Source organism: Anomaloglossus baeobatrachus, chromosome 6 (assembly GCF_048569485.1).
Source record: "Anomaloglossus baeobatrachus isolate aAnoBae1 chromosome 6, aAnoBae1.hap1, whole genome shotgun sequence".
Taxonomy (NCBI): domain Eukaryota; kingdom Metazoa; phylum Chordata; class Amphibia; order Anura; family Aromobatidae; genus Anomaloglossus; species Anomaloglossus baeobatrachus.
The window spans coordinates 354,264,152-354,281,113 of NC_134358.1; the positions used below are offsets into that span (position 1 = coordinate 354,264,152).

Sequence of the window (16,962 nt, forward strand, 5' to 3'; positions counted from 1 at the left end):
AAAGACACAAGGCCATGGAGTAGTCAGCAACAGGCAGCCTTCGACCCTTTACCCCACCATGGGTGGCAGGAGGCCCAAGACAAGGAACGCGCAACCCGGCTAATCAAGATGTTACTTTCCCAGGGCCATTCCAGGATGGACCCTAAGGCCCCCGCAGAGGCGCAGTGGCTTTGGAGAGAAAGGGACCGCTTGTACTTGCAGCAGGGCAAATTGTACAGAGGGCTAATTAACCCCAAGACACACAAGAAGGTCTGTCAGATTATAGTGCCACAAGCATACGTGTCCGTGGTCTTGAAGGCTTACCACGATGGAGCTGGACACTTTGGTTGGAAGAAGTTAGAAATGCTGTTCAGAGAGCACTTCAACTGGGTTGGAATAAGAGAATCCATTGAAGCATGGTGTAGGGATTGTGGTCCCTGTGTGCTAAGAAGAAAGGAAGGAACCAGCCAGAAGGCCCCATTGCAGCCAATTGTCACTCACCAGGCACTGGAACTTGTTGCTTTGGACCACGTCAAGCTTGTGCCAAGTCGGAATGGCTATACATATGCCCTCACCATCGTAGACCACTACTCCAGGTTCATGGTGGTGGTACCCGTCAAGGATCTAACAGCTCACACTGCAGCAAAGGTCTTCCAGGCATACTTCTGCCAACCGCATGGTTACCCGGAGAAGGTGTTGACAGATCAAGGCCCTGCCTTTGAAGCGGATATCTTTCAAGAGTTCTGCAACCTGTATGGGTGCAAAAAGATCCGTACCACGCCTTATCATGCCCAGACCAACGGGATGTGTGAGAAAATGAACCACTTGGTCCTTAACCCTTTCAAAACATTGCCCCTGAAAGAGCGGAACCTGTGGCCTGAAAAACTACCTGATTTGGTGGACATGTACAATAATATCCCTAGCAGCTCCACCAAGTGCACACCCGCATATCTGATGAGGGCAAGACCCAGAAGACTGCCTTCGGATCTGGAATTAGATGTTGAGGTGCCTGAGACCATCCCGCCAACTACCGATTGGGACGCCAAGCGTCAGAGGCAGTACCGACAGATCCAAGATTATGTGCAGAGGAACTTGCGCCAGGGACGAGAAAGACAAGAGCAATGTTTTAACAAACAAGCCCAGGCCGCCCCCTTTAAACCGGGGGATGTAGTGCTGAAGAGGAAGAGAAGATTGCACAAGCTGGATGATCAGTGGTAAAGGACCACCTATGTTATTTAACTCACTGACTGGCAGAATCAAAAGGCGTATCTTGTCAGTTGCGACCAAGGGAAGACTACTGCCACTGTTTCCAGGGACTACCTGAAGAAGTGTCTAGAGCCCTTGAAGATGGTGGAGGGAGTTCCTGCCTCCATTCCAGGTGCGGAAAAGAAGAAAGAGGTGATCCACCCTGTTATGGGTGACTTTCCGGCTGACTGGCCTATGCAGAATGGAGCGGTGATTGTTCCTGTGATAATGTTCCCGCAACCAGCGGAGGATACAGAACCATCAAGGCCTACCAGCGATGCACCAATACCGGTACCTAGGAATGCACCTACACCTGCACATACGCCACACCCCCGTAGGTCCTTACCAGCTGTACCTGACATTAGGAGAGAGGCGCCCGTAATACACTCTACCCCACCTGTCTTAAGTGAGAATGGAGGGCTAAGAAGGTCCACACCCCCTAACTTAGGCCAGCCACCACTCAGGTACAGGGAAACCGTAGTTTAGTGAGTGGTGCCCGCTTCCTGTGTATATAGTTGAGTATGTTTGTAAATGAATACCAATTAACCGAATACCTCACCTGATCCTCAACCACAGATGAGTAAGAGGTAGCGGTTCCCGGCTACCCTCCCAGTTGTGTTTGCCCCTGTTTCAATGGACAATGGCTGAGAACTAACAATAACGAATAACGTTTGGAACACCATTCTAAGTCTGAACTGGGTGCAAAAAACCTAAAAAAACATCACTATGGGGAGATAAGGTATGCACACCAGTGACTATGTAAGGGGAATACATGGAATAGCAGAAACTGCTGTGTGAATACTGACTTGAAAAATCCAATAGCTATATGAAGAGTGAAAATGTGAAAAATGGAATCTGCATTACTGCCATGAACATATGAATCAAGAGAAATTTAGCTACTGAATTGATCAATGCAATAGAGCCCCAACACTACGCCAAAGTATTTCTCTACGTTGGGGTCCCTAGCTTGTGTGTGTCCTCTCATGCAGTTAAAAAAAACTTACCGTGTATGGGAAGCTGAGACCCAAGCTATTTATGCGTATGATATGGATTGGCAATAGGTGTGGTGGGGAGGGTTCACAAACGAAAAACTACTAACAATAACGAATAACGTTTGGAACACCATTCTAAAGCTGGGTTCACACTAAACGACAGCGACAACGACGTCGCTGTTACGTCACCATTTTCGGTGACGTAACAGCGACCTTGTAAGTTGCTGTTATGATCGCTGCTTAGCTGTCAAACACAGCAGAAGCAGCGATCATAAGGTCGCTGTGCTACATGTTCAGAGAGCAGGGAGCCGCGCTTAGCGCTGGCTCCTTGCTCTCCTGCAGCACACATCGGGTTAATTAACCCGATGTGTGCTGCAGCTACATGTCACAGTTCAGAGAGCAGGGAGCCGCGCGCACTGCTTAGCGCTGGCTCCTTGCTCTCCTTGCTACAGTATACATCGGGTTAATTACCCGATGCATACTGCAGCCACATGTCACAGTGCAGGAGCCGGCACTGGCAGCAAGAGCGGAGGCTGGTAACCAGCGTAAACATCGGGTAACCAGGGAAAGGTCTTCCCTTGGTTACCCGATGTTTACGCTGGTTACAGCTTACCGCAGCTGCCAGTGCCGGCTCCTGCTCGCTTCATTTCGTCGCTCTCTCGCTGTCACACACAGCGATGTGTGTGTCACAGCGGGAGAGTGACGACCAAAAAATGAAGCTGGACATTCAGCAACGACCGGCGACCTCACAGCAGCGGCCAGGTCGTTGCTGGATGTCACACACAGCGACAGCGACGGGACGTCGCTGCAACGTCACAGAAAATGGTGACGTAGCAGCGACGTCGTTGTCGTTGTCGCTGTGTGTGACACCAGCTTAAGTCTGAACTGGGTGCATACCTTATCTCCCCATAGTGATGTTTTTTTAGGTTTTTTGCACCCAGTTCAGACTTAAAATGGTGTTCCAAACGTTATTCGTTATTGTTAGTAGTTTTTCGTTTGTGAATCCTCCCCACCACACCTATTGCCAATCCATATAATACGCATAAATAGCTTGGGTCTCAGCTTCCCATACACGGTAAGTTTTTTAACTGCATGAGAGGACACACACAAGCTAGGGACCCCAACGTAGAGAAATACTTTGGCGTAGTGTTGGGGCTCTATTGCATTGATCAATTCAGTAGCTAAATTTCTCTTGATTCATATGTTCATGGCAGTAATGCAGATTCCATTTTTCACATTTTCACTCTTCATATAGCTATTGGATTTTTCAAGTCAGTATTCACACAGCAGTTTCTGCTATTCCATGTATTCCCCTTACATAGTCACTGGTGTGCATACCTTATCTCCCCATAGTGATGTTTTTTTAGGTTTTTTGCACCCAGTTCAGACTTAGAATGGTGTTCCAAACGTTATTCGTTATTGTTAGTAGTTTTTCGTTTGTGAACCCTCCCCACCACACCTATTGCCAATCCATATAATACGCATAAATAGCTTGGGTCTCAGCTTCCCATACACGGTAAGTTTTTTAACTGCATGAGAGGACACACACAAGCTAGGGACCCCAACGTAGAGAAATACTTTGGCGTAGTGTTGGGGCTCTATTGCATTGATCAATTCAGTAGCTAAATTTCTCTTGATTCATATGTTCATGGCAGTAATGCAGATTCCATTTTTCACATTTTCACTCTTCATATAGCTATTGGATTTTTCAAGTCAGTATTCACACAGCAGTTTCTGCTATTCCATGTATTCCCCTTACATAGTCACTGGTGTGCATACCTTATCTTCCCATAATGGCTGAGAACTGGCAGTCCAACCCAAAAACGTTTGGGCCTTGTAAATACCCCCATCCACTTTCTTGTTGCACACGGCGCAGTCTCTGGAGAGGCTGATTGGAGCAAGGGCCTGCGGTGGAGTAGGCCGAGGCCCAGTCACTAATGCAACCGGTGGCTAACCTCCAGGCCAGGGCTCCCTCCGGACTTGGGGCCCTTGAGATGGACTGACGGGTAAAGAACTTTTTACCCGGCCCGAGTGGGCGTCACCCGGACCCGTTCCTGGACTTGGGCAAAGGGGTGTGCACCAGTGTTAGTGGTGACACCAGGGAACAGGTTGTTTAGGGTGGGGTGCAATAGAATGTGGTCCGTTCCGTCCCATTCCGGTTTTAGCAACGTTTAAGATTGGTGCCTTCTGTGGCGCCCTGGACAAGCCAGGGGCCACAGAGAACAACACCAACACACCCCACACTCCCGGTCAGGCACACCGAAGTCAGACAAAACCCTTGTTGCCTTCCTCCATGGGCTGATGTCCACACCAGGAGGTGGAGCCAGGCGGTTGGTCTCCGCCCACCGAGGAGTTCACAGTCCTGGAGGCGGGAAAACAGTCAGATAGAGTTTGGAGGAAAAAGCGAGAGGAGTGAAGGAGTAGTTGAGCAGACTGAAGTTGGTCCGGGTGTGTGGCCCGGATGGAGCAGCAAGGTTGGCAGACGGTGGTGACCGTCTGCAGGAGTGGCCTATCGGAGTTTACCGCAAGGACTGTGGATGGGCGGTGGCCTGGCGGTACCGGACCGGTACACAAAGAGAAGTCAGCACCATCTGGCAGGGGCTTACGGACCCCGGCAAGCCTAGGAGTCGCCGTGAATTTGCTGAATTCGTTAGCAAAGGGAACCTCCTGGGTTTCCCAGCAGCCAAGTCCCGACAGAAGGCAACAGTCCAACCAAGAGAGGGAAACACAGCCACCGCCAAGGCTACCGTTCCCAGGGCCAGAGCCTGCGGGCAAAAAGGGGCTCCTCCGGCCCATATCCAAGCCGGGGAGCGGGTTACCGGTGGGAACCCATTGGAACCGTTACACTACATAGGTGCAGGGAAAGGCAGTCACCATCAACCTGCCGGGAGAAACAACACCGCAGCCGTCTGTGGGACCCGTCCATCCAGCCGTGTGTTTTACCGAGAACTGTGTCCTCATCATTGGCTGAGTGAGTACCACCGTGCCGTGCGGCACAGCACTGCCCCTGCGACCCTGCACCTCACCAGGCCCCGCAACCCGCCTGTCATCCATCCTTACCTACCCCATCACCGGGCCCCGGGACAACCAACCCCCCTACCCACGGAGGGGAGAACTAAGATCAAAGCTGCTCCCAGTAACCGCTCCCGGGATCCCCGTCCAGAGCAGCGGTGGTGTCACCAATATCACCACAACCGTGGGTGGCGTCACGGACAATATCTAAAATCCCCACAATCAAACCCCCTTTTCACTCACGGGCGAGGAACGCCGCTCGAGTCCCCGGGATCCGGCCCACCGCTCGAGCCACCACCGAGCAGCAGCAGCCGCAGCAGCAGCAGCCGGACCCGAGCAGTGGGAGAGCGCAGCGTCTCCTCCTCCGCCCGCGACACCTTCCATAAAGGGAAGAAATGTATTTTTGTGTCTTAATGTTATTATATTTGTTATCCCTTTTTCTTATTCTAGTTCCAGTTACAATAAACGGCGGTGGTCGGACAGCCCGAGGGCGGTCTGTATTTAACCAAGGGGGAATGTGACAACCTGGCACAGCGAGGTAGTCCCACAGCTTAGGCCCCCGCATAACACCATCCCACAAAGTATTACACACAGCTGACAAAATCCTAGTCACCCCCCCAGGGAAGGAAAGGCACACCAGTGGGCTGGACCAGGCAGATGGAGAACGCCCACCTAGGGGTCTAGAGAGCCTGGGGCAGGAAAAGCAGCAGTTCAAGCTAGTTCGAGTTCAAGCTAGTTCGAGTTCTAGCTAGTTCAAGTAGAAGTTTAATTCAAGTCTAGTGGAGGTTCAATTTCAAGCCAGAGTGGAAAGTCGTCGGGGTTGGAGCCCCGGCGTGCTGGCTAGATGGCAGACATTGGTTTGTGTAAAGCAGGAGACCGGAACACGGCTGCCGGAGATCCGGGGTGGAACAGGATAGGGTCCGAGCCCGCCGGTACCGGAGAACCGACCTGGAAACCGTGCACAGAGGGAGTACTTGGACCCTGAAACCAGGACCGGAACCAACGGCCTAGCTAATTAACCAATTGAGGACAGGATTATAGGTCCTGTCCCAACCAAACTCCCAAAAGCAGACAACAGCCCACCGCGGGGGATAGGGTATCCGCAAACACCCACTGAGATCCCAAGGGCCAGCGTCAGCGGGCACGGCTCTCACACGTAGTTCTGCGAGCGGGCTTCTGTGTTCCATACAGGAAAGCCCAAAGAGAACTCACAATAGTGCAGAGAAAAGTGACACAGACCATCAGCCCCGGTGTGGGACCTGAATACACCCGGCCGCGGCGGCCGGCCACCATCACCTTGGTTTACCACTGGACTCGTCTGATTAATTTAATCGTGAGTAACATCCCCCGGTCTGACCGGGTGCGCTGGCCCCTGCAATTACCACTCACAACACAGGGACACTAGGCCCCGGGGCATCCATCCTTACCCACAGAGGGGTTAACATCTGGCTGCTATCCCATCGCCCCGGGTGTCCCACAACAGCAGCAGTGGTGCCATACTTCACCACACACTGTGGGTGGCGTCACAGACAGTTCACAGCAAATCCCGTATAAATATGTCCCCTTTTATTTGAAGTGTCCGTGCAACCCCCGGGTCCGGAAAAATCCCTTGAGCCACACTGTGGACCCGGATCCGAGCAGCCCGGCTGCTGGTACGGGGGCGGCACACTAACTCGTGTGTGGCTGCACGGTGGCTGTGTACTGGGTCCAGTAGTCACACCATTACACCGTCTGTGAGTGGAAGTAGCTCCTGTGTGGCTGCACGGTGGCTGTGTACTGGGTCCAGTAGTCACACCATTACACCGTCTGTGAGTGGAAGTAGCTCCTGTGTGGCTGCACGGTGGCTGTGTACTGGGTCCAGTAGTCACACCATTACACCGTCTGTGAGTGGAAGTAGCTCCTGTGTGGCTGCACGGTGGCTGTGTACTGGGTCCAGTAGTCACACCAACACACCACCATGTGTGGTGTTGGTATCATGGGAACTCATTCAAACACTATTGGCGGGAATAGTTTGGCAATGCAGTGTGTACGGTCCAGCAGCGGTGACCATGACGTGCCAGATCGGTATCCGAGATACTCGGCTCGTTCTGCCCTCCTGGTTTAACCTTTTATCTCGAGTTTTGTACAGATGCATAAGAGTTAAACCGGCAGGGCGGAGAGTAAACCTGGGCGTGGAGATCTGGGTCTGTCCCTGTGCTTCAGAGCGTTCACTTGCAGCTAGTGAGTACAGCTCGGGTGTGTGGCCACTAGAAGGTGACTGTGTGGGGCACCCGTGCCGGACAGGTGTGTGGGCACACAGCTCCTCCCTCACGTCTCAGACGGACGCAGGAGCGATGCCCACCAGCTTCACTGTGGTTCCTGTGGAGCAACAGGAAAATGCTCTGGAGAGTGGGGAGGTGGCAGCAGCCGGCAAGGAGAGGACTGGCCATGGACCGCGGTGTCACAGTGAGGAGTCCTTATTGGGTAAGAGAACATGCTGCAGGGAAATTGCGAAGTCCTCAGTGTGCACGTGTGAGTGATCGCTGAAGGGAGCACTGTCCGAGGAGACCGTCCCCTCAGTGGAGCGCAGACGGCTTCACCTGACCAGCAGTGATGTCACTCAGGCCCCGCCCTTGGACTTGTCACATGGAAGCCTGCACTTACGTATCCGCCCCGCTCTGTCCTATGTGAGGGGCTTGTGGCCGGACCCCTGAAAGTCGGAGCAATGGTGTGCATCGGCCTAGAGTAACACAGGCGTATTGTTATTTGTTAGGGCGTTTGGCTCTGTCTCTAAACATTTAAAGCACTGAAACTGATTGTACAACTTTACAAATGGTTAAGGCTGGTTTCACACTACGTTTATTTAACATCCGTCCATAACGTTTTTTTTAACGCAGAAACGGATCCAGTGCAAATGCGTTTTCATTTCAATGCATTTGCAATGGACTCACGTTAACATGCGTTTGCGTGCGTTATAGTGAGGATCCAGCGACTTGCAGTTTTTTAACATCTTTCAAAAACGCTACTTGTAGCGTTTTTGAGCTGCGTCCAACTTCTGCAAATTGCTGGATCCTGACTATATACTGCACGCAAACGCATGTGAACGCTGGCATGCTGATAGACAGGATCCTGCTTGCTCTACTGAGCATGCACAGAAGCCAGCCTCCGTGATCAGTCTATCTCTCTCCTCCCTCTGTCTCTCCCCCTCCCTCTCCTCCCTCTCTCCTGAGTCTCCTCCCTCTCCTGTCTCTCCCCCTCCTTCTTTTGTCTCTCTCTCCCACCTGAGAGCTGCGGACACTCGTAACCAAGGTAAATATCAGGTAACCACTTATCTTAGTTACCCGATGTTTACGTTGGTAACGTGTGCAGGGAGCCCGGCTCCTAGCAGCTGCAGACGCTTGGAACCAAAGTAAATATCGGGTATCCAAGCAAGTATACCCGATGTTTACCTTGGTTACGAGCCTCGCAGCTGTCAGATGCCGGCTCCCAGTCTGGCACGTTTAGTTCCCCTCACTCCCGATCACATGACTCCAATGCCCGCCCCTAAACATCCAGTGACAGGATCCTGCAAAGTAACACATGCGTTTGCATGCATTTTTTGCTGTAAAAGCAGGATCCGCTTCTGCAGCAAAAAACCGTTCAGGACGCATGTTAAAAAGACGTAGTGTGAAAGCAGCCTTAAAGCGATTGTCCAGTTAAAGCCTTATACGGAGTAAAAACCCAGGGCAGCGCTCCGCCGCCCCACAGGGGGCATGAGCCCAGGGCAGCGCTCCGCCGCCCCACAGGGGGCATGAGCCCAGGGCAGCGCTCCGCCGCCCCACAGGGGGCATGAGCCCAGGGCAGCGCTCCGCCGCCCCACAGGGGGCATGAGCCCAGGGCAGCGCCCCACAAGGGACATGAGCCCAGGGCAGCACTCCACCGCCCCACAGGGGACATGAGCCCAGGGCAGCACTCCACCGCCCCACAGGGGACATGAGCCCAGGGCAGCGCTCCACCGCCCCACAGGGGACATGAGCCCAGGGCAGCGCTCCGCCGCCCCACAGGGGGCATGAGCCCAGGGCAGCGCTCCACCGCCCCACAGGGGACATGAGCTCAGGGCAGCGCCCCACAAGGGACATGAGCCCAGGGCAGCGCTCCACCGCCCCACAGGGGACATGAGCCCAGGGCAGCGCTCCACCGCCCCACAGGGGACATGAGCCCAGGGCAGCGCTCCACCGCCCCACAGGGGACATGAGCCCAGGGCAGCGCTCTGCCGCCCCAGAGGAAACAAATAGAGCTCAGGTATTATGTACTTATTTATAGCTGTGTGCAGCGTTTTAAGTGTCGTCCAGAATTTAAAGAAAATGAACACATTTAATAATTTTTAATTTGATATTCTTTAATGATTTTTCTGGTTTTGTCTATTGCACATTTATAAAGTTTTTCAAAAACGGCTGCCTTCCTATTACTGAAGGCAAAACCCGACTTATACACATAGGACATGATGTGTAGATAAAGAAAGTTCTCTGATATTTATTATTTTTCTTTGAGAACCCCTTTAAGATTGGATCCAGATTTGACCAATTTTCCACTGGAGTAAGTTTGCCTCATTACTATATGCTGAGCTGAGGAATAACTGTATGTTTTAAAAATAAGATTTTATCAGGCTGATTAGCATGCCTCCCATCCATTGCTATCCAAACTATAGTGGGACAGTGGGAAGACCTGATTCCCTTTAAAGTGAACCTGTCAGGTGCAATATGCACCCAGAACCACGAGCAGTTCCGGGTGCTCATTAATGATTCCTGCCTAACCGTCCCTGTATACACAAGCAGAAATAAACAGATCTTTAGAAAAAGTATTTCTAAAGATTGTTTCTTATGCGCTAATGAGGCCAGCGACTAGTCGCAAGGGCGTGAGTTCCCTTGGCTGGTTAGCCCACATAGCATGGTCCTGTGGGTGTACTAACATGCTAATGAATGCGCAGTGATGTGGTCATACCTCACTCTTGATGGCGGCCGGAGGTGGATGGATGCGCACTGAGCATAATCTGGAGGTCCCCAGCAGGTCCAGTCATGCACATTGTACCTCACTGAAGCCGGGAAGCTTACACCCAGCATCAGTTTAGTGCGCATGATCGGAAGTCCCAGGGACTCCAGATCATGCCTGGTGCACATCCATCCGCCTTCGGCCGCCATTAATAGTGTGGTATGAGCACGTCACTGTGCATTCACTAGCATGTGAGTACACCCACAGGGGCGTGGTATGTGGGCCAACCAGCCAAGGGAAGTAATGCCCTTGCAGCTAGTTGCTGGCTTCATTAGCATATATGAAACAATCTTTAGAAATACTTTTTCTAAAGATCTCTTTAGGGTCATTCCACATCAAGTGGACCAGTTTTAAAAATCGTCCCCACTCGACTTTTTCCGATTTTGTTGAAAATTTATAAGGATGTACATGTATGTTTGAAAAGAGGTTCTGTAAATTTTTAGGGCCAGATCTCAAATACATTGGGCACTGTTGACCTTTCACTGGAGGGTCCACCAAGCCTGCGGCTTCGCTAAGAGGATTTTGTAAACTTTGCGCATAGCATGTATAGAACTCTAATGGCTATGATGCTGAAATTTGGCATACTAGCTCAACTTTTGCTGCTAAACACGATATAATTATTACCGGCTATGACAAAACAATATTTCGGCCGCAATTTTGTGTCAAAGTAGCTTGTTAAACGCCTCGCATAAAATTTATGCCTAACTTTGCCCATATATAACTCTATACCAAAAACCAATAGTAACTGGTGCTTTGCCCTGTACAAACATCTACATGACTTTGCATTGCTGCAATATCACGGTCAAAGCATATGTATTTGTGGAAATATTCACACCCACATATGATGAAAAACTTAAAAAAAAATTGTACCTATTTTTAGGTCAAATTTCTCAAAAAGGGTACCCCTAAAATATATTCTGATATCATTAGAAAGAGCACATTTTTCTCTACAATAATCAGTTGGTTTTTTTTGTTGTTTTTTTTTTGGAGTCTCTCAGCTTAAGAAAAGAAAAATGCCACTGAACTTGGTGTTATTTATTAATACGCAATGAATGGTAACTGCACTATTCAAACCCTTGCATTGGTCCATGGTGGTACAACCAATTCCCTAAGAATTGGTCTTATAATCCTATTAAGAATTGTAATAATGCTGTCTTTCGAGAATTGGCAGCCCCATCGCCTAGGAGCCATGGCCGATAGCCGTGCAAGGCAAGTCGCGGGTGGTCTCTTTATCGCAGGTTCTGAAGCCTGAGGGTGGGTGTCTTTGCCTAGGATCCCAAGCCTAATATTGGGTATCTTTTGTTGGTTCCCAAGCCATAATGTTCAGTCTAAGTGGTCTGGAATTGTTGCTGAATTTGCAACATAATCGGTTCAGACAAGCTGTATTGTCGGCCCATTGCTGTTGCAGCTGGTGCTGGAATTATTGCAATGATTGACTGCTCGGGAATCCAGCATGTATCATTTCTCACAGGCCAGTGAAAGAAGCTAGCTGGTCCATGAGGATGCATAAAATTTATTAATGCATCATGGTCGTCAACTGAAGTTTCTGAAATATTTCCAGTCCACCAGTTCCTATTGTAAATGCAGGCAATGTATTGCCCTGGATATAGGTTTGCAATTGGCACAAAAGGCATTTCTGATCTGACAGATCTATCTACATGGGCAATGAAAGATGATGGGTCATTTGACACCCTTGAAATGCGAATCTTCTTGTCATCAATTGGCACAAACTGGTGATTTTCTCTTGTTCCAGCAATTGTTTGTCCATCTTTGAACCTTTCCTCTTGAACTACCCCTATTTCGTCAATTTTTTTCTTTTGGAACAAAAAAAACAACTTGATTCCATGCAGTTGCTCGTTGCAAAAGTTGAATAAATCCACCGGGGTCAGTATTTGGTTTTCAGTTGGGCGTTGAAGACTGGTACGAGCTGCCAACCTCTTTGCTGTCCCTCCAATTCCATCACAGGGCGACTTTCCATGACTGGTACCAAAAAAATTCCATTCAGCGCTGATATTGAAATCAGCATTGTGGTGGCACAAGTTGAGAGAATTTTTGAAATTTTTGTACTGGGCTGCAGATCCATCGCTGAAGTAGTGGATATGACGAATCCCATAGATGAGTCTTGAGATACTCCACAATTACTGTTAAGAAAGTGTGGACTGCACCTGTGTCATGTCGTGAGCAATCACTGATTAGTTATTATTAGTTATTATTATTAGTCAATAACTTTTCATAAAAAGGTTAATAGGTTTTTGATTATAATAGACATTGCTAGCAACAATACAACTCTGTAACATGTGATAAGAATCTGAAAATCAAACACAATCAATGCATTACGCGCATAAATAACACCATGTTCAGTGGCATTTTTCTTTTCTGAAACTGAGAGACTCCAAAAAAAAAAAGATCCTTGTAGAGAAAAATGTGCTCTTTCTAATGATATTAGAATTAATATATTTTAGGGGTACCCTTTTTGAGAAAGTTGACCTAAAAATAGGTAAAATTCGCTTTTTTAAAGTTTTTCATCATATGTGTGTGTGAATATTTCCACAAATACGTATGCTTTGACCGTGATATTGCAGCAATGCAAAGTCATGTAGATGTTTGTACAGGGCAAAGTACCAGTTACTATTGGTTTTTGGTCTAGAGTTATATATGGGCAAAGTTAGGCATAAATTTTATGCGAGGCGTTTTACAAACTACACTGGCACAAAATTGCGGCCGAAATATTGTTTTGTCATAGCCGGTAATAATTATATCGTGTTTAGCAGCAAAAGTTGAGCTAGTATGCCAAATTTCAGAATCATAGCCAGTATAGAACTCTAATGGCTATGTGCCAAAGTTTACAAAATCCTCTTAGCTGAAGCCGCAGGCTTGGTGGAACCTCCAGTGAAAGGTCAACAGTGCCCAATATATTTGAGATCTGGCCCTAAAAATTTATAGAACCTCTTTTCAAACATCCTTATAAATTTTCAGCAAAATCGGAGAAGGTCGAGTGGTGACCACTGGTCCACTTGACATGGAATGACCCTTTATCTATGATGGTATATATAGGGACGGTTAGGCAGAGATTAGCAATATGCACCCAGAACTGCTCGTGGTTCACTGTATATTGCACCTGACGGGTTCACTTAAAGGGGTTATCCGGCTTATTTTGACTTTTTTTTTAATTATTACCCTATTGGGCTACATTGGGGCAGGTAAGTAGATAGTGAGCACTTACCTGCGCTGCTCTCAGCCCCTCTCCCCCGGCTCAGAGTGGTCATGTGACCGCTCTTGCCGCGATTTTGCTGCTTCCAGTCATTTCATGTCCACATGGGCAGGACCATGTTGACATGCAAATCTGGAACAGCTTGTTGCCGCCCTGCTGGGCGAGTACAGTGCGTGAGTCCCCGCCCTTTTTTCTGTACCCTCCCACACATTCCCCCGCACCCCGTACTCTCCCCGCCCACGGTGTCACCGCCAGCACCGGGCCCCCTGCTTACAGTGCTTAGGATAGCAGGAGTGCCCGTGCAAACTGTGTCCCGCTCCCTGCCAGCCCCGTGGCTGCTCGCACTGCAGTGTATCAGCAGCTTCTCACACTGTGTGCAGCCGCGGGGATGACTAGCCCTGCTGGCAGGAGGTTAGATGAGATCATTACCTCCTGTGACGATCTCCTCCTCTGCCGACGTCACCGCTGTCATTGCCTTCTATGCCTGCCGTGTTCTCACATCACGTCTCGCGGGCGGCCCGATTCAGTCACTAGTGGTGACGTGACGGGCTCTCGCGATACTGCTGAGAACGCGGCGGGCATAGAAGTCAGTGACGGCGCTGACGTCAGTAGAGCAGGAGATCGTCATAGCAGGTAATGATCTCCTCTAACCTGACAGCAGCGATCGTCATCCCCTGCAGTGACCTGGGCTATTGATGTTAGCTCAGGCCACTGCACTGGTCTCCCAGACAATGGGGAACATTCTGTTCTTCATTGACTGGGACAGTGACTATGGTATGGATCATTGTGGGACCCCCTTATTGGATTACGCTGGACCCTGATTTTATTGTTCTTTTCAATAAATTGGTGATAGAGGGAATGTTTTGGGGAGTGTTTTTTTTCAAATAAAACTTTTTTTGTTGTCTATCTTTTTTTCATTACTGACTTGGTTGGTGATGTCGGGTATCTGTGGTCTGCAGGCTGCAGCCGTCTGCTTTACCCTAGCTGGCTACAAAAGATAGGGGGGACCCCACGTCATTTTTTTTTAATTATTTATTTTTTGGCTAAATACAAGGCTAAGCACCCTTTAGTGCCACATGAAAGGCACTAAAGGGTGCCAGCTTAGAATATGCAGGGAGGTGGGACATTATATAGGTCTTTCTCATCTATCTATCTATCTATCTATCTATCTATCTATCTATCTATCTATCTATCTATCTATCTATCTATCCCATTTATTCATCCGTCTATCTCTCTGTCTCTATATCTATCTATCCCTCTGTTCATTCATTCACCCATTCATTCATCTATCCCTCTATCCCTGTCTCTATATCTATCTATCCATCTCTATATCTACTAATCTATTTATCTTTCTTGCTGCTTCCATTTTTTGCGGTCCGCAAAAAACCAGAAGGCACACGGATGCATCCGTGAAAAAAACGGACAGTTTTTTTTTTTTTTTTGCGTACCGCAAAAACGGAACGGTCATGTGAATGTAGCCTACATGTGTTCCCTATGGGGGTAGGGTTCAGTACAGAACGATGGTGGGGGGGGTCGGTACAGAGCGCCGTGTGTGTGTGTGTGTGTGTGTGTGTGTGTGTGTGTGTGGGCACAGAGCCCGATGTGGGGTTGTTATTTCCAATGCTAGAGTGATAACAGGTCAGGTGCTGGGGCAGAATACTGACAGGGAATGTGTGTACTGAGGGCGGGCAGGGGGCAAGCCTTGACACTGAGGCCGGGCGGTGCCAGCTGTGACTGGGAGGTTTAGCACAGGAAGTGGTCAGTTTGCTGGAGCTGAATGTAAACAAGGAGCTGCAGAGAATAAAGGGATAATTCAAGAGTTACAAAAGTTAGAAAACAAACAATAACAATGTAGGGGTGATTTATATGACAATACGAGGGGCGATCCAAAAGTAATGATAGTCAATAATAAACACAATGAGTGTATTAAAAAAAAATATATATAATATATATATATATATATATATTTCTACATAGTCTCCTAACAAGTCTATATATTTAGTCCATCTCTTTTCTAAACTTAGAATTCCCTTCGAAAAAAATTCTTGATGTTGACCCTCAAAAAAATCCCCAACAGTGGTTATCACGTCGCTATTGTCGTCAAATTTCTTGCCCCGAAGGTGTTCCTTGAGCCGAGGAAAGAGAAAGAAGTCACTGGGGGCTAGATCTGGCGAATAGGGGGTGGTCCACCAGTTCAAAGCCCGCTTCTTGAATGGTTGCCATGGCAACTGCAGCTTTGTGAGCCGGCGCGTTCTCTTGGTGAAACAGCACTCCAGCCCGCAGTTTGCCGCGCCTTTTCTCCTTGATAGCCTCTCGCAATCTTCTTATTTGTTATGCGTAGTATGAGCCCATAATAGTGGCTCCCTTCTCCAAATAGTCCACCATAATAATTCCTTCAGCGTCCCAAAAACGGACGCCATAACCTTCCCTACTGAGCTTGACACTTTGAATTTCTTCGGCGTCGGTTCATCGGCTCGTTTCCATGTCATCGATTATTGTTTAGTTTCGGGATCAAAGTGGTGGATCCAGGTCTCGTCCATGGTCAAAAAACGTGACAAAAAATTCTCTTTGTCTGCTTGGAACTTTTCAAGATTTGCTATTGAAATGTCAACTTGTTTCTTCTTTTGCTCGTCGGTTAACATTTTTGGCACCCAAAGCGTGGAGACCTTTCTCGTATCCAATTCTTTTGCAAGGATTCTTTGAATACTACCATATGAGATCCCTGTGACCTCAGCTACATGCCTGATAGTCACTCTTTGATCTGCCAATACAACTTTAACTTTTTTCACGTTTTCTTCATTGAGGGACGTGGATGGGCGTCCTTCACGATGTTCATCTTCCGTCGATGTTCTTCCCAGCTTAAATTCCTTGGCCCAGCGTGCAACTGTGGAATATGGAGGAGAAGAGTCCCCCCAATGTTTCCACTAAGTCGCTGTGTATGTCTTTGGTAGTCATTTTTTTCAAGCGGAGGTATTTGATGACAGCTCTGAGCTCGTTTTTTCCATTTTGATGTTCACTCCTCGGCAGTTCATATACAAATGAATGTAGCTCCCGGGAATCGTGGCCTATTTAAGTGAATTTTTTTTTTTTTCCTGGACTAGTGGGTACCTAAGAGAGAAGAAAACATTTTATTTTAATTTCTGTGTGCAATAGAAATAACCGATTATCATTACTTTTGGATCTTCCCTCGTACAACACAGATAAACTCAAAAATGTTTGGTAAGCTAATGTCGGAGAACTCCTTTTAAACATTAAATTTCACAGCATTGGTATTCTAATAATTATAGGGAATTTCGAAAAGCAAACGCCACTGATTACCTAAAAAGATTATATCGTCTACTTTTTGGCAAATAGAAATAGTCACTGAAATCTTTGAAGGATTGTTCACTACTTGGACAACCCTTTCTCAAACCCTATGTTTCTCTCTTTTGTGATAACACCTATACTGACCCTCCAATGCTGTTCCAGCAGCGTCAGCACTGGCTTTCCCGGGGCTCGTGTGACATTCTGTCACTT

The 16,962-nt window shown here is 48.5% G+C and overlaps 1 protein-coding gene across 2 annotated transcripts in view; it reads left to right on the forward strand.

Annotated features, from left to right (window-relative positions):
• Positions 1 to 7,444: 7,444 nt before the first annotated feature.
• SLC12A7 (solute carrier family 12 member 7) overlaps positions 7,445 to 16,962 on the forward strand; it is a 1,179,416-nt gene continuing 1,169,898 nt past the window's right edge. For both annotated transcript variants that reach the window (XM_075315005.1, XM_075315006.1), the window contains exon 1: positions 7,445 to 7,691. In XM_075315005.1, coding sequence (XP_075171120.1) covers positions 7,562 to 7,691 — 130 coding nt within the window. In that variant the 5' untranslated portion in view covers positions 7,445 to 7,561. The remainder of the gene's footprint in view (positions 7,692 to 16,962) is intronic.